Source organism: Palaemon carinicauda, chromosome 2, assembly GCF_036898095.1.
Source record: "Palaemon carinicauda isolate YSFRI2023 chromosome 2, ASM3689809v2, whole genome shotgun sequence".
Taxonomy (NCBI): Eukaryota; Metazoa; Arthropoda; class Malacostraca; order Decapoda; family Palaemonidae; genus Palaemon; species Palaemon carinicauda.
This window is the reverse complement of record NC_090726.1, coordinates 190,645,777-190,666,864: the sequence shown is the minus strand read 5'-3', so window position 1 is coordinate 190,666,864 and position 21,088 is coordinate 190,645,777. Positions and strand designations below refer to the sequence as shown.

Below are 21,088 nucleotides of genomic sequence, written 5' to 3'. Positions count from 1 at the left end.
GTACTTTATGAAGACAAGAAATGTACAAAATGTACAGTACATATAAATTTTAAATTTTTCCTTACCAGCAATTCATGTCTTTTAGACTTGTAATACAGTGAAATCAATTCTATACATACATACATACATACATATACCAAGGTACTTCCCCAAATTTTTGGGGGTAGCCGACATCAACAAATGAAACAAAACAAAAAGGGGACCTCTACTCTCTACGTTCCTCCCACCCTGACAAGGGACTCAACCGAGTTCAGCTGGTACTACTAGGGTGCCACAGCCCACCCTCCCCCGTTATCCACCACAGATGAAGCTTCATAATGCTGAATCCCCTGCTGCTGCTACCTCCGCGGTCATCTAAGGCACCGGAGGAAGCAGCAGGGCCTACCAGAACTGCGTCACAATCGCTCGCCATTCATTCCTATTTCTAGCACACTCTCTTGCCTCTCTCACATCTATCCTCCTATCACCCAGAGCTTTCTTCACTCCATCCATCCACCCAAACCTTGGCCTTCCTCTTGTACTTCTCCCATCAACTCTTGCATTCATCACCTTCTTTAGCAGACAGCCATTTTCCATTCTCTCAACATGGCCAAACCACCTCAACACATTCATATCCACTTTAGCTGCTAACTCATTTCTTACACACGTTCTCACCCTCACCACTTCGTTCCTAACCCTATCTACTCGAGATACACCAGCCATACTCCTTAGACACTTCATCTCAAACACATTCAATTTCTGTCTCTCCGTCACTTTCATTCCCCACAACTCCGATCCATACATCACAGTTGGTACAATCACTTTCTCTTATAGAACTCGATCCATACATCACAGTTGGTACAATCACTTTCTCTTATAGAACTCTCTTTACATTCATGCCCAACCCTCTATTTTTTACTACTCCCTTAACTGCCCCCAACACTTTGCAACCTTCATTCACTCTCTGATGTACATCTGCTTCCACTCCACCATTTGCTGCAACAACAGACCCCAAGTACTTAAACTGATCCACCTCCTCAAGTAACTCTCCATTCAACATGACATTCAACCTTGCACCACCTTCCCTTCTCGTACATCTCATAACCTTACTCTTACCCACATTAACTCTCAACTTCCTTCTCTCACACACCCTTCCAAATTCTGTCACTAGTCGGTCAAGCTTCTCTTCTGTGTCTGCAACCAGTACAGTATCATCCGCAAACAACAACTGATTTACCTCCCATTCATGGTCATTCTCGTCTACCAGTTTTAATCCTCGTCCAAGCACTAAAGCATTCACCTCTTTCACCACTCCATCAACATACAACTTAAACAACCACGGCGACATCACACATCCCTGTCTCAGCCCCACTCTCACCGGAAACCAATCACTCACTTCATTTCCTTTTCTAACACATGCTTTACTACCTTTGTAGAAACTTTTCACTGCTTGCAACAACCTTCCACCAACTCCATATAACCTCATCACATTCCACATTGCTTCCCTATCAACTCTATCATACGCTTTCTCCAGATCCATAAACGCAACATACACCTCCTTACCTTGTGGTAAATATTTCTCGCATATCTGCCTAACTGTAAAAATCTGATTCATACAACCCCTACCTCTTCTAAAACCACTCTGTACTTCTAAGATTGCATTCTCTGTTTTATCCTTAATCCTATTAATCATTACTCTACCATACACTTTTCCAACTACACTCAACAAACTAATACCTCTTGAATTACAACACTCAAGCACATCTCCCTTACCCTTATATAGTGGTACAATACATGCACAAACCCAATCTACAGGTACCCTTGACAACACAATTCTATAATAGATATATGCTTTCATACCTTAATGTGAAACATTCTGCATGGCCTAGCCGTAACTCCTAACTTGGCACTAGGCGAGTGTTTTGGTAGCTAGTTTAAAGGAGGGAGTGTACAGAAGAAGGGGAGAAAAGTTCTCTTTCCCTTTTATCTTATTTAAGATTTTGTCAAGTTAGCACTTCCGATTTTCCACTTTATAATAGCTTGCTCATACAGAGGAAAGATTCATGGATATATGAAGAGACTTTACTCTACTCTGAAACCAATAAACTACAGTACTCTTAGGATAACTCTGTAGCATGTCTGTTCCCTACAATCAAGTGTCTTTAAATACTCAAATCTGTGAATCATGGACAATAACAAACCAGCATACTGTACCTCGTTAAACAATGTGCTGCAGTGAGGAGGTAGTCTTGACTGATTACTGTTGCTGTACAAGCGTAAGTCAAGTTTCTCAAAACTGCAGCAAGCCATGGCCACTGCTGCTGAGGACTACTTGATACAAAAGGAATTATTGGACGTCTGTATCTTGGTCTACGGCCACATACTGAAATACAGACTTACTTTAATGATTGAATACCTTTGGTAATAAAATTGCAGTTTGTCATTTAAATTCATTAGAGGAAACTCATAAAATAATGATGCTCTATAAAGGGTCTCTAGGTATTCCCATTAGAATATTCTAGATACATAGTGAAAAATTCATCATTGCCTTTTAATATAAAATAAGTATAATATGCACGATAGTAATTTAAATGTCTATACTTTAACAAAAAATAATTGCACAGCAATGACCTGGTGCAATACAAGCATACACCAAATCTTTTAATTCTACACACAATATTCTTCAAATTGTAGTCAATACAGTACAGAACTAGAGAATTTAAGAGTCGATTCCATTTTTTCAAGGAACTTTCAACATTGTAGTCTGTAAAATATATTGTTCAAAACAAATAAACAAGATGAACTTTTAAATCACTCACTCTGAGAATTAATGGATTTTGGTTGGCACAGTCTTGAGGAAGGCTCCATGGTGTTAGGTCCCTGACTTCCATATGGATGCCATTTTCCATCTTCATGACACTTTGCCAAAATGGTAGCAGTTCCCCAGCAATCGGCTATAACCACTGTTTCTGTAGGTACTTCTCTTGTTGAGCATAAAGTCCTATTTGATTAGAATAAAAATAATATATACCTTTGATACATAATGAATACTAATATAAATACTGTAAATACCTAGAGGAAAATAAAGAACATTCAAGTTATAGTGCAAGGGGTTAAAACAGATCACAAAGCACACAATAATAGATACAATACTTGAAATTATAAAAAAAAATACTACTAATATTTTGACATTTACTTAAAAATTTAGCAAACTCAAAATATTATCCAATTTCCCAGAAAGCTACATTTTTAAAATACACACATAGAAGTATAAATGTATAGAGACTAGGAATCGGTCTAAAATGTATAAAGACTAGGAATCAGTCTAAAATGTAGAAAGACTAGGAATCAGTCTAAAATGTAGAAAGACTAGGAATCAGTCTAAAATTTATAAAATACTATTGCTGAAATATAAAAAGAAATAGTTAGTTACGCAGTTGTAAACTTGCAATAACTTTTTTTTTTAAAGTAATACAGTAGTCAGTACAGGAAACATTACCCTTGTACTTTGCAAGATAAGAACCTCCTGATAATAACACCCGTTCCCTCCCGTTAAGTAAAATCTATTCGAGGTTGTTGTTTTAGTTAATAATAGATAAACATTAAGAATAACAGAATGGGTTCCTAGAGATTGCAAATGAAGTGGGGGAAGGAAGTAAAGATGATGGATTGAAGAGCCAAGAAAATTTGCTGGTATAGACCAGCATGAAAATATGTATAGTTTTCCCACCCCAAAACCCTTCTTTTCACAATTTCTAGGCATTTTGAACAAAACAACTTTCATGGAAGATGCTCTTAAAACATTAGTCTATCAGCTTCATCATACTTGCATACAAATTATTGAACGTATGCACTACTGCTCACCGAGCTTAAAACAACATGGGTTTCATACATAGACATTATTTGCATTGCAAGCATTTACAAGTGTGTAAAAGAACAAATTTCTTTTATACAAACACTCAAAATTTATAATAAATATTTTACCAATAAAACCACTGGCTATTTTAACCCTTAAAAAGCTCTTATATTCTAAACTTATGTACAATACTATATGCTTACTCAAGATTACGAGAAAATGCTGCCACATTCCTGAAAAAAAAAAAAAAAAAAGAATCAGAGACCTATAAGCGATTGAATTGAATAAATATAAATTTTCATACAGCACAGACAAAATTGATAAGACACACTGGTACTATAATAGTATGTAGTATCCATCTTAATTCTATTTAGTAAGATGCACTTGAAAATGTACAAATATCTGCATTGAAATCAACTTACACAAGAGCCTGGCTTCCACAGGCTAAAACATTCACAGTGATTCCATGATCCTCATCTTCGGAAGGCAGTGAACACTTTGGACCATCCACTGAAAGAGGTTCAACAAAATTAATTATTAGCATATCATACAAATTTCACTTAAGCAATTATTTCTATGAACCTCTACCGACATTCATTTGATTCATCTCTGGAAACCATTTATAGACATTTACCCCCGAAAAAAAAAAAAAAAAAATTCCCCTATTTCTTTCCTTTCAATAGATACATGGCTCAAGTAAAGTTATGAGATACTCTATGTTAAATGGCAAGAAGCAAAGCTGCGACATGCCAGGGGATCTATTTTTTCAGTGTCATACTGGTTTCATGTGCTCCTTTCAAGTCTACCAGATAATTAGAAAATAGACTTAGTACATTTTAAGAAGTTTTACTCTGGATTTTTTTTTAATAATTTCTGTGTAGATTGTTCAAGGGAATAGTTTCTGATCAATTATGATTTGCATACAGGCATAATATTGAATAGTACTGTGATTTAAATAACCATTGTGAGAAGTGCAAAGGCCTCGCCAATACTGTACCTTGGAAAGCATGTTCAATGATTGCAAACGAGAGAGCAAAAGAAACTTCTTTTAGTTCCGCAGGAAATCTAGACGACCTGGCTACTTCATCATAATGGAGATGATGATGATGATGATAAAAGACACCCTAGCAGCGTACTCTAATACAGCACTATTCAATAAAGTTTTGCTAGTGATGAGCTTCCAATGCTCAATTCTTTGACTTTTGTTTATTGTCATTAGACCAGTGGAAGTCGGTAATTTTGACTTTACGTGGCCATTTTCGAACCCTAACTTGACTCTGGTTGGATCTACAGTATTGCAGTGGTAACAGCATTCCATTTAGCAAGGGTTCTAATTTCTTCACTGTGCCTTGCAGATTAAAGATCATCTCACAGACCCTCCAATTCTTATATATTTTAAACTCCTCTGTTGTTAAACCCTTGCATTCCCACATACCAATTCACTCTTTTAGATAACTAGATTGCAAGGCAGAAAGCTGTTGGTAATCAGAATCCTATTCTTAATGCAGCAAGAAATGGACAGTACGGGAGGCCACATGGTTTTAAACCATTTCTCCAACTGGTGACACTTCAACTATTCAGTCTGTAGATAACTGCAACTGCCAAGCACTATAGTGGCCATTTGGCAAGCTTGAGGCAGGGGAATGGTTCATCAGGAGAGTGCGCCAATCATAGTGTATGCAGCAGCATCTGACATTTGAGCAAGAAAGGACCCCAGCTCATATGCCACAATTAGAATGGAGGAAACAAATTTATACAGAAAACAAGCATTGAATTTTTCTAAGGTGGTGTGGAACAAAAGTTATGATAATTTTGGATACAATTTTGGAAATACATCAATTTACATGAAAAACAAACAGAATGAGATAGGGTAAGGAGGTGTAGTGTAGCTGGAGAAAGAAAGTTGAGCCAATGACCTCTGTATATGTAGAAACAATGGGGGATTTAGTTTAAAACTAGTTACCGTCCCTTATCATCCTTTTCTTACTGCATTGAATATATTGTAGTATCATATCAGAATGTCTGGAAATCTGAAAAGGTGGGGTCACCAGGACATTGATATGTTTACAGCATCTCTGAACAGATAGGCGCATGTTGTTCACCTCTTAGCTTGGAAGAGTGGTCAAGCCCACATCTTTCACATACCACCATTTGCCATAATTTGAGGGGTGATAAACAAGATAAAGATCTCTGTAAACAGCAGGATGACCAGTTACCTACTCTGGCTACAAAGTGAATGGTTCAAAGATGTGGCCCTTTAATCCCAGTATGAGAATGTTGTTGTACAGAACCAGTTTGCTCGGACAACCACTTTCAAAGGAGATTCTTCCAAACCCATCCATGCTACATCTAAATGCATAGAAACTACCCACCATATTATCGGAAAGATAAGTTTTTTGCAACCCTCAAGATTGTCTAATTTAAGTTCTAAAAGACAGTCTACCAAAAATCTGTATCAATGATAAAGAAATGGTTATTTTGACTGATGCAATTCTAGGAATGCGTCAATGACCAACTAGCATGGATAAGCTAAATTTCTTTGCTTCCCTTTTTATGAAAAAAATAAATTTCAGCCATTAAGGGATAGGAAGCCATGCTTAATTCTGTTGACAACCATCTTTGATTAGATTTCTCTATTTCAAGTATTAGAGCAAATGTATTAAGGGCTTTTAGTATTGAAAATCCTCCAGTAGTCAGGTTTGCATGTCTCTAATTTGAATGTGGATTCACAGTTAATAAAAGGGTCGACCTTGAACCATTAGAAATATCTTTTTTAAAGATCTCATGGACAAAACAATTTCCGTATTAGCTGAATGCATAAGTGATTACAAGCACTTTCAAGGTAGGCTTTTGGAAGCATAAGAGGATTTTGTCTCTGGCCTTCCATGGGAGCAAAAAAAATATTTCAACGTTTACTGCAATTTTTCCCGAACCCTCTTTGGAAATAGATGAAAGTATTTCATCATGAATTAGATTTATTTGTACAGTAGGGGCTGTTCAGTATCATTTGAATATAACTAGAGTATAGACATTAGTGTCCCTAATTTATGTTGTATGATCAGAGTTCCAAATGGTCATCTGTCCAAAAATGACATGTCACTTCTAGTTTAAAGTTTGGTCATAGGAGCTCCCAAAGAATGGGATCTAAATCTAATAAACCTTAAAGTTTAAGGTTCATGATACTGTATTAGCATTGCAGTTACATCGCTTAATTTTAAGTGTCTCAATGGTGTACAATGTCTTTTTTTTGCCAAAACTGAAAGAATCCTGACTTTTCTTCAAGATTTCCGGGATCTAGGTCCTTTAGTGGCTGCTTATTATGTGGTTTAATTACTTTTTGTTTTTTTTAGTTCAGTTAATATAAAATTTTCTTAATAAAAAATATATACCCAGTAGTTTTTGTTCAGTCAATATAGAATTCAATTTTTTCCAAAAAATCTAGTTTTAGTTACATGATGTTGGGATTATAAAGATACTGTATAAATTAAGAAGAAAGATATCATTTAGAAAAACCAATCACAAGTCCCATGTTTCTAAGTATTTCCGAGATGTGTGTTACCACTAACCTACAGACCAGAAGTGTCTTAAAAATTAATTATATAGAGGACCCCTCTCTTTCATTCACTGTCTTTCTACACCCATCAGTGTGTGAGAGACAACAATATGAACATCAGGGGAGGCTCATAAGTATAAATGGAATTTTATTAAAATATTTCTTTTCTCTATTCACCTGAATTGTGATGTGAAACCAAAGTGCCTCTGGCGTGTCACAGCTTTGCTTCTTACGGACATTGCTTTACTATCCTAGAAGCACGTCTATATTCAAAACCGAAATATTCCGGATTTTTCTTCAATTTTGGAGGTAAACGTTGATAAACAGTTTTCAGAGAATTAGTAATATGAACATCAGGCATGTATAGAAATACTGTAGTTTTATTATTAAAATTCTGTTTTTTTTTCAAATTATGTACAGTATAATACTGCCTAAATTTAAATGAAGTTTATATGTATTACAAAAATTATACACCAATTAATATTGAACTAGTGTACTGATATTAAGGCCAGATAATAAAAAAAAACTAACATTAATAACCAAATCTTATCCTACAAAATTAGAGTAACCACCAAATGTTAAAGAAAATATAAAAATCTATAAACTAAAGATACAGTACTATCAATGCAGTTAGAATAATGCATTACATATTACAGTACTGCACTACTTAACAATAATAGACTATTCCTATATCGACCTCTTGTTTCATGACCATTCCAAGTTATGACTGACTTTTTCCTCAAGCGGTCTGGTACAGTATTTGTTTAATGACAATCTTGGGAAGTTGTGATGCGTGAAATGCAGTCAAAATGAGAAATTATATTGTTATAAGATGCCAAATACAGCTTAAAGTTGAAAGCTCAAGTCAATCATGAAATTTTGAATTGAAAATAGGCCAATAATACTGTACACTAATAAAAATTGCCAAAGAAAAAGTCAAAATGAAAAATTTTGATTTTACAAATTGCCAAATGCAGCATAACATTGAAATGCTCAAGTCAAAACGTAAAAACTAGCTTAAAAACTCACCAAATAATACTGCACATCATTATTATTATTATTATTACATGCTAAGCTACAACCCTAGCTGGAAAAACAGGATGCTATAAGCCCAGAGGCTTCAAAACAGAAAATAGCCCAGTGAGGAAAGGAACCAGGAAAAATGTTATTTTCATTAGTAAAATAAATTTTTGAATATACTTACCCGATGATCATGTAGCTGTCAACTCTGTTGCCCGACAGAAATCTACGGTCGGGATACGCCAGCGATCGCTATACAGGTGGGGGTGTACACAACAGCGCCATCTGTGAGCAGGTACTCAAGTACTTCTTGTCAACAAGAACTCAATTTTCTCCTCGGTCCACTGGTTCTCTATGGGGAGGAAGGGCGGGTCCTTAAATTCATGATCATCGGGTAAGTATATTCAAAAATTTATTTTACTAATGAAAATAACATTTTTCAATATTAATCTTACCCGATGATCATGTAGCTGATTCACACCCAGGGTGGTGGGTGGAGACCAGCATACATGTTAACAAAGAAGCTAAGTATCCCGTATCTTATTTTAGCCGTTATTCAAAATAACAAACATAAAATAAATAAGTACCTGGTAAGGAAGTCGACTTGAACCATTACTCTGCCTTTTTAAGTACGTCTTCCTTACTGAGCCTAGCGATCCTCTTAGGATGCTGAGCGACTCCTAGGTGCTGAAGTATTAAGGGCTGCAACCCATACTAAAGGACCTCATCACAACCTCTAATCTAGGCGCTTCTCAAGAAAGAATTTGACCACCCGCCAAATCAACCAGGATGCGGAAGGCTTCTTAGCCTTCCGGACAACCCAGAAATATTTCAAGAGAAAGATTAAAAAGGTTCTGGAATTAGGGAATTGTAGTGGTGGAGCCCCCACCACTACTGCACTCGTTGCTACGAATGGTCCCAGAGTGTAGCAGTTCTCGTAAAGAGACTGGACATTCTTAAGATAAAAGACGCGAACACTGATTAGCTTTTCCAAAAGGTTGCGTCGAAAATATTTTGCAGAGATCTATTTTATTAAAAGGTCACGGAAGTTGTGATAGCTCTAACTTCGTGTGTCCTTACCTTCAGCCAAGCTTGGTCTTCCTCATTCAGAAGGGAATGAGCTTCTCGTATTAACAGTCTGAAAATAATAGGATAAAGAATTCTCTGACATAGGCAAAGGTAAATTCTTAACTGAACACCATAAAGCTTCAGACGGGCCTCATAAAGGTTTTTAAAAAAGAACTTAAGAGCTCTACAGGACATAATACTCTTTCTAGTTCCTTTCCAACCATATCGATAAGTTTGGAATAACGAACGATATTGGTCAAGGCCGAGAAGGCAGCTCGTGTTTGGCTAGAAAACCAAGATGTAGAACATGTAGCCGTTTCGGATGAAAATCCGATGTTCTTGCTGAAGGCATGAATCTCACTGACTCTTTTAGCTGGTAAAGCATATCAGGAAAAGAGTCTTAAAGGTGAGATCTTTCAGGGAGGCTGATTGAAGTGGTTCGAACCTGTCTAACATAAGGAATCTTAGAACCACATCTAAATTCCAACCAGGTGTAACCAAACGACGCTCCTTCGTGGTCTCAAAAGACTTAAGGAGGTCCTGTAGATCTTTATTGTTAAAAAGATCTAAGCCTCTGTGACGGAAGACTGATGCCAACAAGCTTCTGTAACCCTTGAAAGTGGGAGCTGAAAGAGATCGCTCTTTTCTCAGATATAAGAGGAAGTCAGCTATTTGAGTTACAGAGGTACTGGTCGAGGATACGGATACTGACTTGCACCAGTTTAGGAAGATTCCCCACTTCGATTGGTAGACTCTAAGGGTGGATGTTCTCCTTGCTCTAACAATCGCTCTGGTTGCCTCCTTCGAAAAAACCTCTAGTTCTCGAGAGTCTTTCGATACTCTGAAGGCAGTGAGATGAAGAGCGTGGAGGCCTTGGAGTACCTTCTTACGCGTGGCAGACGTAGCAGGTCCACCCTTAGGGGAAGAGTTCTGGGAACGTCTACTAGCCATCGAAGTACCTCGGTAAGTTATTCTCTCGCGGGCCAGAGGGAAGCAACTAGTGTCAACTTTGTCCCAACGTGAGAGGCGAACTTCTGCAGTACCTTGTTGACAAACTAGAACGGAGGGAATGCATATAGATCTAGATGAGACTAATCTAGTAGAAAGGCATCTAAAAGAACCACTGCTGGGTCTGTTGAGAGCCTCTTGGACATCGAGGTTGCGAAGAGATCCATGGTTGGATGGCCCCAAGTGACCCAAAGTCTCTTGCATACATCTCTGTGGAGGGTCCAATATGTTGGAATTATTGTCCCTTCCTACTGAGACAAACTGCTAAGACATTCAAGTTGCCTTGGAAGAAATTTGTTACTAGTGAAAAGTCAAGACCTGTTGAACAGGAGAGGAGGTCACTAGCGAACTCGCACCATGTCAGAGAGTAGGTCCCTCCTTGCTAGGAGATGAACATCAAAGCAGGGAGTTGTCCGTGTTGACCTCCATTACTTTGTCTTGAAGGAGAGACCTGAAGCTTTTCCAGGTCAGACTTACTGCCAGAAGCTTCTTGCAGTTAAAATGCATTGTCCTTTGACGCGAGTTCCATAATCCCGAGCATTCCCTACCGCCTAAGGTCGCACCCCAGCCTACGTCCGATGCGTCTGAGAAGAGAACGTGGTTGGGAGTCTGAACAGTCAGGGGAAGACCCTATAAAAGGTTGATAAAGTCCTTTCCTCAGGTTAGACCAGACTTATCTTCCGGAAACCGGGATCGAGACCGCTTGTAGCGTCTTGTCCTTTTCCAGTGAAGAGCTAGATGAAACCGAAGAGGACGGAGGTGTAGTCTTCCAAGTGACACCAAATGCACCACGGATGACAGTGTCCTAACCAGACTCATCCACAGCCTGACAGGGCCGTATTCCTTCTTCAGCATCTTCTGGATGGATAGCAGGGCTGGGGATTGATCTTCTCGTTCAGCCATGTCCTCATCAGAGGGTTCCTCATCCGAAACTGATGAGGAAACGGCAACGGAGTGGGCAACGTCTGACTCGCTGAATCCGGTCGCACTGGTGGATGCGTGACGGAGCCGGACACAAGATCATGGTACTGCTGCACAGTCTGTGAACTGTCAACCATGGGGAAGCGAGGAAGTACAGCGACAACCCGAAACTGTCTAGACTGTCTGGGTAGTACAGACAACTCCTTATCGGGTTGCTGAGGTTGCCGCACTGCGTCACAACAAGTCACCTCTGCTGGTTGTTGAACGTCTTCCCAGTGACACACTGACTCCGTAAAAAATCCTCTATCAAGGACTAAGCTTGGACTGCATGTCTTGCAACAAAGCCCAAGGTCTATGGGAGCAGGTGTGGCAACAGACGGGGTTAGCGACTGAAGCGGAACCATTTACCCTCCCTGGAAGCATGTTATGCTTAAATAAAAGTCCATAGGAGGCTAAGCAGCTTAAGGCTCCTCTCCAAATGACAGAGTCCTCAAGGGAATATCAGAAGGAGGGAGAACAGCACTTTCTCATCTACAGGAACCATATCCGAGAAAAGCTAGGTTCTCTCAGTGAGGGTTTCACTGGTGCAAAAGCAGCAGACCAGAAGGCAACGTTATGAAACTGCTTGACAGTCTGTGAACTGTCAAAAACTGAACTGTCAACCACAACAGGAGCGTGAGGACATACAGCACTGGTGTATAAGTAGCAGACCAGAAGGCAACGTCATGTAACTGTATGACAGTTTGTGAGTTGGCAACAACCAAAGTTGTGTGGGGAAGCCTCAACTCCTGACTGACTAGTTTGCTGCTGGCGAGTGGCGGTAACCACAGTGTGTTGCGGAGGCTGACACACCGTGTCAAAACACGGCAGCTTGTGGTAGCTCACGCACGGCAACGGAGTGCTCTGTGTGTGGGAGTCATCATACATCTGGCAGGGTTGACTTGTGCATGGGTGGAGGAGCTCTCACAACAAGAGTGTGAGAGCAGGAAGCCATGCCGGGCGCACAACCGTGGGAGGTGTAGGCCCACGGGTGCATCGTCAACCTTCTCCGCAGTCGGAGTGTGGGAGCTGGCAACAACAAAAGCAGAGTGCTGGAGCGTGGGAGGGGCTGCGGTGGGTTGAGGAGCATGCGGTATGGTATGCGGAGCATGCTGTAAGGTATGCGGCTCATGCTGCATGGTATGCGGAGCATGCTGTAAGGTATGCAGAGCATGCTGCATGGTATGCGGAGCATGCTGTAAGGTATGCAGAGCATGCTGCATGGGCTGCGGAGAATGCCGCATAGTGCTGGAACCCGGCAGCTCTACAGAACCTTCCCACTGCTGATGCGGTAGCTCACGCATGTTAGCAGATGGTGCAGCAAGAACATGCGTCTGGCAGGGTGGACTGCGCATCGGTGGTGGAGCTCTCACAGGTGGAGGGTGGGAGCAGGCAGCCGCAGTATCTGCTGAGCGCACAACCTCGGCGGGTTGTAGGTTAACAGGTGCATTGTCAACCTTCCAGCATGATACTCCTGCATGAAGGAGCAAGCTGAGACTGTATAGTCTGCAGCATGGACCACTAGGGTCTATGAAAGACAACAACAAACGGAGCTACTGTCCGTTGTGACTGAGGGTCTAAAACCGCTGGTGCGGCAACAGACGGAGTTACTGCCTGTTGCGGTACCACCTTGCCTCTCTTGGGAGGTGTGCAGTTGTCGTACTGCAGCAAGTCCGAACTGACCCAGTGGCTACACCTAGGCCGTTGGACTTGCGCGGAAGGGACCGACTTGCACTTAAAAGCTGCAAGATTTGGTCCATGGTTTCTGCGAGAAACCTCTTCCGCAGACGAGGAATAAATGGGCTCTCTCGTCTTTGTGTGGGTGGGGTGATCACGTCGGCAACGTGTGTAGATACACCCGAAACCACGGAGGGAAACGTCTGTTCGTTGATCAAGGCCTGTGGAACCCATAAGTCCTTCGACATTACTTCTCCCCTGGGCTTGGGAGCTTGTAAGAGGTATCGGACTAGGTGAACAACTGGCACGAACAGACGAACCCTCGAACGCAACACTGTAACACTTTGCGCATATCACTTTATCACTTTTGATTTTCTGTTTGCACTTATTTCACTGAACTCGAAACTTTAAGTGGTTTGTACCTGAAACACGCAATCCTATCCTTCATTAAAAGGTAGTAATTGCGAAAACAGTATTACAATGTAACAGAAAAACATAATGAAAGATAAAGAATTCAGTGGCTGGAAAAGAGACTAAACACTAGATCAAATAAACTACGTTTAAAATCTCTCACCGCATAAAGCCTGGGAACAAGAATAAAACTCTAGAAACGTTTTACCTTCTTCCCCTATAGCGACTAGGGAGAAGAGCAAAAAACGAGAACAACGTTACCCGCTTGAACGAAACGTTTATCCTCCTCTCTCTCCCTCCGTCTCTATCTCTCTCTCTCTCTCTCTTGACTTAGAACCTGAGAGATGAGCCAATTATATATATCGTTAAAACATATTATTTGTTAAAGGAAAAAAACTGAAAGGTTTCCCAAATAAAAAGTTCCTTTATTAGAATTAAAACCATTTAAGCTAAGAAAGAATGAACGAAACGCTAGAATCGGTTTACTCTTACTGCAACGTGAAACCGTGAAATACTCTCTCTCTATCGTAACGATAGAGCGCAAGTTGAACGTTCTGAACGTCAACAACTGCGGAGACTAAACAAAACGTTAGTTCAACTTTGAAAACAGTACGAGACTATCAAAGAAATTCTTTCAAAAACATTAAAATTAAAATAGCATAAATTCTTAACAGGAAAAACGATATGACGGGCTCAATGTTAATTAACTTCGGTTCCAAGTAAGGACCGCCTACTATTAGGAAAGGTCGCATATAAACAAACAAAAATTAATTTTTATAAGTTTATAATAAATGGAAGTTAATCGAAGAGGCCTATAAATGGCGGAGAGATATAAAATAAATCTATAACTTTGTTAAGCAAAATTACCAAAAACCTAAACACACTTCCGTCTAAGGGAAGGGTGGGTATAAAAAGTGAAAGAGAGTCTATACTCTCTTCGACACCAACACTTCCGTCTAAGGGAAGGGTCGGCCATTTAAAAGTGAAAGAGAGTCCATACTCTCTTCGTCACCATAATTAAATCAAATTAATTCCAAAAGCTTGCTAAGCTAATGATAAAGCTTCCTGAATAGCGAAGGCTAAACTCTAGAGCAAATACATCACCAAATCGTGAACAATAACTCCAGAATCAACAGCGTATCCAAGTAGGTCTAGCCGGTGGCACGACAGAGGAAAAATTGAGTTCTTGTTGACAAGAAGTACTTGAGTACCTGCTCACAGATGGCGCTGTTGTGTACACCCCCACCTGTATAGCGATCGCTGGCGTATCCCGACCGTAGATTTCTGTCGGGCAACAGAGTTGACAGCTACATGATCATCGGGTAAGATTAATATTGAAAAATAAAATATTTTGAGAACAGTAACACCACCAGCATATTAAAAAATCGCCAAAGAGTACACATAACGTGAAACTTATAGAGTAAAAGATTGGCCTATAATACTGTAGGAGTTTGGAAATTAATTATATGGTAGCATATAGTATTGTCAATATCATCGTCACTGATATCAGCTGACTATGAAACAAAAGTAAAAACAATTGGTATTTTGCCCTAGTTGAAATGCTGTATACAGTACCTTAAACTGATAATAGAAAAGTGCAAATATGATTAAACGTAACTCGGTTAATATCATGAAAAATTATTCTAGACTTCATTCAGTACATATACATTATGTTATCAGCTAAAACTAGAGATCAATTGACGAAATCAAATGTTTTATTTTAGTCCAGCTTACTATCCCATATGTATTTAAATAAAGTTTAAATTTAATCACTGTGTAGTAGTTGAACAATTTTAGAGAGAGAGAGAGAGAGAGAGAGAGAGAGAGAGAGAGAGAGAGAGAGAGAGAGAGAGAGAGAGAGAGAGATAATACTAGCTATATTTTTTTACAATATACGAAAACTGTGATGGCTTATAACACATAGGTGCTAATGTAATATTCACTATATGGATGCTTTGAATAAGTTAAGCAATTATATAATACTCTTTGTTTTTTGTATGTGCACATTCTTGAGAGCATTTGATCAAACCTAAAGTAGAGCTATTTCAAAATTTGTAATTTTTCTAGATTGCAATATTATTTCTAAAAATAGTGGTCAGTTGACGAAATTGAATGCAGTGTTTTAAGCTACCATTATAAATGGCTTTATGGAGAGTAGGCTATAATTTCTTTTAGTCTTATTTAATAAGACACTTTTGGAAAAAGATTTTGGTTTCTACTGCTAAGGTATATGTAAGTACTGTACTGTATAGCATGAGAGAGAGAGAGAGAGAGAGAGAGAGAGAGAGAGAGAGAGAGAGAGAGAGAGAGAGAGAGAGAGAATCTGCTCATAAAGTTGAATGCAGCGAGTCGTGTTTTTGTTCAAGTTGCTTTTACCCCCTGAAGCTTGAAAATAAAGGGATTTTGACGTAGGAAAAATCTATTTCTGGGCGAGAGACCCGTGCCGCCCAGTGAAATGCTCCTTTTACATCATTTCTAAGGTAAAAACTTCTATGAATTTACCAGAGAAAAATTTGTATAGGAATGCTAGGTTGAACCCAGCTCGCTCACCTTAATAAGGTGTCGGTATAATACTGGGGCGCTGAATAAATCACAACCAGAGGCCTCGCACCATTTAGATATCTCCTGTCAACATCCCCGAACAGCGAGATGCCGTTCAACATCCTTCTACTACTAGCAATCCCACGCCAGTGACGTCAATCCTTATAGCACCCCAGATTGGGGCCCAATTAGGGAGGGACGGGTGGATTCACTGGGCGGCACGGGTCTCTCGCCCAGAAATAGATTTTTCCTACGTCAAAATCCCTTTTCTGGGCTCCGACCCGTGCCGCCCAGTGAAATCGTACCAGAGAATGGGGACCCAATATGGCTAACTACCTGAAGAGGGAATAACACAAAAATAACATAGCTGATGAGTTTTAATATAAAAAAAGAGGGATGTGGAAACCCGTAAAAATAGATCAACATGTATATGACAGTGATAAATAGACATGGTAAACAATCAATAATGAAACCATAGGTAAAATTCAACAGATATGAATAGTGGTAATCCAGCTTGGTAATCAAAAATGCAAAATAAAATCAGCTCGGGGATTTCAAGAACAAGTGAAATCAAAACAATTCGTGAAATTGAACAATTGAATAATAAAATAATACACCATAAGGGTGTATAGTAAACAAAACAGGTAGGAACAACAGGTAAGCCAGGCAGGAGGGAAAGAGGACAGAGCAAGACGTTGTGATTAGGACTCGGTACCTTCAGGAGGAACTATATTCCCTGCAGCTACTGTAGCAAATCTAAGAGCTTCTAAAGGTTTTAGGTAGTGGCGCTTGAAAACTTTAGGGGACTTCCAACCCGTATATTTTGAGAGCTCATCAAATTTCATATGGTGGAAAAAATTAATTGAGGTAGCCACAGCTCGAATATCATGGACATGTGGGAATGATTCAGGATTAGCTTGTTTAATAAAATAAAGAATTTGTTGCCTGATTCCCTTAAGGGTAATAGTTCTTCCATGTTCTCTAATAAATAAGGGCCCTGTGGTTGTAGTGTAAGTTCTACTTAAGTAGGATTTCAGGGTGGTAACTGGACACAGGGATGGATCCCGAGGAAGTGGAACAATCTTCCAGGGAGACCACCTGTTTTGGGGGTCCTCATTTTTAGCCAGGAAAACTTTGTTAGGGGAGAGAAGGACCTCACCCAAAGAGAGAAACTCTATATGACCTGGGTCTCTAGATAAGGCTGACAATTCTGAGATTCTGGAGCCAGAGGCGAGGCTCAAAAGAAAAAGTGACTTTCTTAATAATGCCATATAGTTACAGGATTCATTTGGGGTGTCAGAGGCTAGCTTAAGAACATCGTTCAAAAAACAGGAAACTGCGCTAGGGCGAGTTGAAGGTTTTAGTCTGGCACAAGCTCTTGGAATGGATGAGAAATATGAATCCGTTAGATCAATGTCAAAACCAATATGGAAGATCTTTTTCAAGGCTGACTTGATTGTAGTAATGGTATTGGCTGCCAGGCCTGATTCGAAGAGAGTTCTGAAGAATGTCACAGTTAGGTTCATCGTCATTTTCTCAACTTGGGAATCTTTCAAGAACTTAGCTAATTTCTTGACAGCCGAGTCATATTGACGGAGAGTAGATTCCCTTTTGTCAGATTCCAGGAAAATAGTATTCAAAGGATCGATGTCTGCACCTCGTTGGGCTGTGAACTTCATGAAGTCCATAAAGTTAGGGCATTCAGAATCCTTGAGGAAGCGAACACATTGCGTGTTTGTACTGTCTGTGTTAGCACCGGATTGGGAACCCGCGGGGGGCGGAGACCTAGTTCTAGCAACAAGGGGAACCAATTGCTCTTGGGCCAGTTGGGGGCTACGAGAGCCACTTGACCTTTAAAGGATCTGAGTTTGTGCAGAACTTTCAGCAGGAGATTCAGGGGAGGAAACAGATAAATCGTCTTCCAGGTATTCCAATCTAGAATCATTTAGTCCGTGGCATAAGCCTTTGGGTCCAGGTTGGGGGCTACGTAACAATCTAGTTTGCGATTGGATTCCGTCGCAAACAGATCCACCTGGAGACCTGGGACTTGAGATAGTATCCACTGGAAAGATCGATTGTCTAGTGACCATTCCGACTCTTGCGGAGTCGTCCGGGAAAGTGAGTCCGCTACTACATTCCGGACTCCTGCTAGATGGACTGCTGACAGGTGCCACTTGTGCATTGCCGCCATGGAGAAAATCTTCAACATGATGTGGTTTATTTGGGCTGATCTGGAGCCTCCTCTGTTGAGGCAGTGTACTATGACTGCACTGTCGAGAACCAGTCTGATATGGAGATTCCTGGCTGGATTGAGACGTTTTAAAGTGAGGAAGACTGCCATGGCCTCTAGGACGTTGATGTGCATTTGTTGGAAGACCGGTGACCATAACCCTTGGACTTTCTGGTGTTGTAAGGGAACCGACTTGGAAAGATTCTTGATCTTCGTCCAAAGCTGCAGACTTTTTCTCAGGATTGGGGGAAGGCGAGCACGTCTGTCTCGGCATTTTGCGGTTGCTCTGGAGCACCACACTCTGTTTATGTCCTTGAGTTTGGACCTCAGGACGATGTCTGTCACGGAGGCGAACTGTAAGGAACCTAGGATCCTCTCTTGGTTCCTTCTGGAGGTCAACTTTTCCCTGAGAAACTGTTTTGTATTCCTCGCTATCTCCTTCCTTTTGGCTTTGGGGAGGCACAGCGTATGGGAGCACAGGTCCCATTGTAGTCCCAGCCATTGAAACTTGGTCTCCGGGACAAGGCGGGATTTCTCGAGGTTGACTTGGAATTCCAGTTGTCGAAGGAAGGTGAGGACTTTGTTCGTTGCTATGCGGGAAATCTGGGCATTGTCTGACCAGATTAGCCAATCGTCTAGATAGGCCACTACCTGTATCCCCTGAGTCCGAAGCTCTTGAATTACTGTCTCTGCTAGTTTGGTGAAGATTCTGGGTGCTATGTTGAGCCTGAATGGCATCACTTTGAATGCATAGGCTTGTTTGCCTAGCTTGAAGCCCAGAAAAGGACGAAAATGCCTTGCTATTGGAATGTGATAGTAGGCATCTGTAAGATCGATGGAGGTGGTGACGGTCCCACGAGGAAGTAAGGTCCGCACCTGCGAGACGGTAAGCATATGGAATTTGTCGCAACGAATGAAGGAATTTAAACGAGACAGGTCCAGGATTACCTGTACTCTCCGTTTGTCTGAGCCTTTCTTTGGCACGCTGAACAAGCGTCCTTGAAATCTTAAGCGACGTATGCTTTGGATTGCATTCTTTAGTAGCAGATCTTTTGTGAAGGAACGTAGTTCTTCCGTGGACTGAGACCGGTTGAACCAATTGCAGAGGTTGCCTGAATTGGGAAGATTGGAAGGGCCTCAATCTCTTCCTACCTCAAATTGGGGTACTAGTAGGCTCATATTTCCTCTTTGAAACCAGGCCCCACCTAACCTTGAGGTTTTGGTTGGCTCTAGCTGCCTCGCTAAGGACCGAGTTAACTAAGTCCTTTGGGAAAAGATCCGGGCCCCAGACTGGAGCTTTGATGAGCCTATTAGGTTCGTGCCTAATCGTGGCTTCGGATAGAACGTGTCGTCGACAACGGGTCCTGGCGTTTGCAAAATCATAGGCGTCAGCCATAAAGTTTTGCAAAAGCGACTTCGTGAGGACCTTAAGGAGGTCCTCCTCGTTGTAATTGGCGACGGTCAATTCAAAAAGGGCAACTGAATTAAGGGATCTGCTGAATCTACACCTCGACTCATATTCCAATTTAATGAGAGACTCCGGGAGTTTGGGAAGCCGTTCGCTGAACTGCGTCGAGGCACAGTCCGGGCTCAACTTACCTACCGAGAAGGTAGCTGGGGCGTTCGGCCAACATTCATTGTCTCCCGGAAAGAGAAGAGAGGTTAAGTCGGTCTCCCTGAGGCGAGGTAAAGGCTTCTCTTCCTTGATAGCCTGAAAGACCGTTTCTATGATCTTGGTCGCACATGGGGTAGGGGTCTGGTCGTCGGCCACAAACATAGTATATGAACTTTTGTAGGCCGTAATCATTGTGTTCAAGCAGTCCCACTCATTGAACACGCGGACCAAGACAGACTGTGCCTGTTCTTTAGGAAAATTAACAGTTTCCTTTGGGACCTTATCCAATCGAATCAGAGCCTCTTCCGTGAGGCAAGCGTAGCCAGGGAAGGGGAATTCAAGACCCGGCGGGTAGAATTCATAATCCGCAAGAGGCCGGGTACTGAAACCTTCGATTGAAAAACATACCCTCCGAGAAGGGGGCATGCAATGCTAACCTCCAAGGGTTATTCTTATTGAAAGGAGGAAGCTTGGAGGCGTCGGGGATGGGGTATTGCTGTTGTGGCGGTGGCAGCCCCGAGCGCATGAGTCCCTGAACTAGGCTCTCCATAGAAGCTATTCTCTCTTGTGATTACTGCGTATGAGACAATAGCATCGACTCAAAACGAGCAAACATCTTCTCGGAAAAATCCACCAGGTTAAATGATTCCGCCGGGGGGGGGGGGAAACAGGTGCCGGAACGGAGGCTACTCCGTGAGAGGTTGAAGGCACAGCAATTGGGTCTTGAGAGACTCTGGTGGAGGAAGATTTAGCCTTCGAAGCTGATGATTTCGAAGACTTGTGGTCTTTGGAAGACTTGTGGGTCTTATATAAAGGCTTACGATGAGCCTTCACCTTGGGGATAACAGGCCGGGGACTGAGATCAGTCCCGGTTGTCCCCGGAAAACCTCGAAAAGAAGAGTGTTCTGAAGTAGAAGAGAAAGCCGGGCTAGGGATAGGAATCTTAGCCCGGGAACCACCTGACTCACCTACGTCCCTACCTGCGTCGGGATCATCCAGAGCCATGGGTTCCACATCAAGGTTGAGGGTAGCGACGTCCTCAGTTAGGGTGCCGCCCGTCTCTTCTTGGTCCGGGGTCAGAAGAAGGGATTCGATCCTCTCGATGATAGGATCCGCCAACTCTTTGGGGACCGCAGCTGAAGTTTTAGCATGGGGGTAGAGACGGGGACA

At 41.3% G+C, this 21,088-nt stretch overlaps 1 protein-coding gene across 2 annotated transcripts in view; it reads right to left on the bottom strand.

Moving 5' to 3' along the window:
* The window catches only part of LOC137628768 (modular serine protease-like), a 141,127-nt gene that overhangs the window by 35,542 nt on the left and 84,497 nt on the right, over positions 1-21,088 (bottom strand). For both annotated transcript variants that reach the window (XM_068359978.1, XM_068359970.1), the window contains 4 exons: positions 4,258-4,345; positions 4,039-4,068; positions 2,799-2,980; positions 2,194-2,362 (listed from right to left, as the gene is read on the bottom strand). In XM_068359978.1, the coding sequence (XP_068216079.1) occupies positions 2,194-2,362; positions 2,799-2,980; positions 4,039-4,068; positions 4,258-4,345 (469 nt within the window). The remainder of the gene's footprint in view (positions 1-2,193; positions 2,363-2,798; positions 2,981-4,038; positions 4,069-4,257; positions 4,346-21,088) is intronic.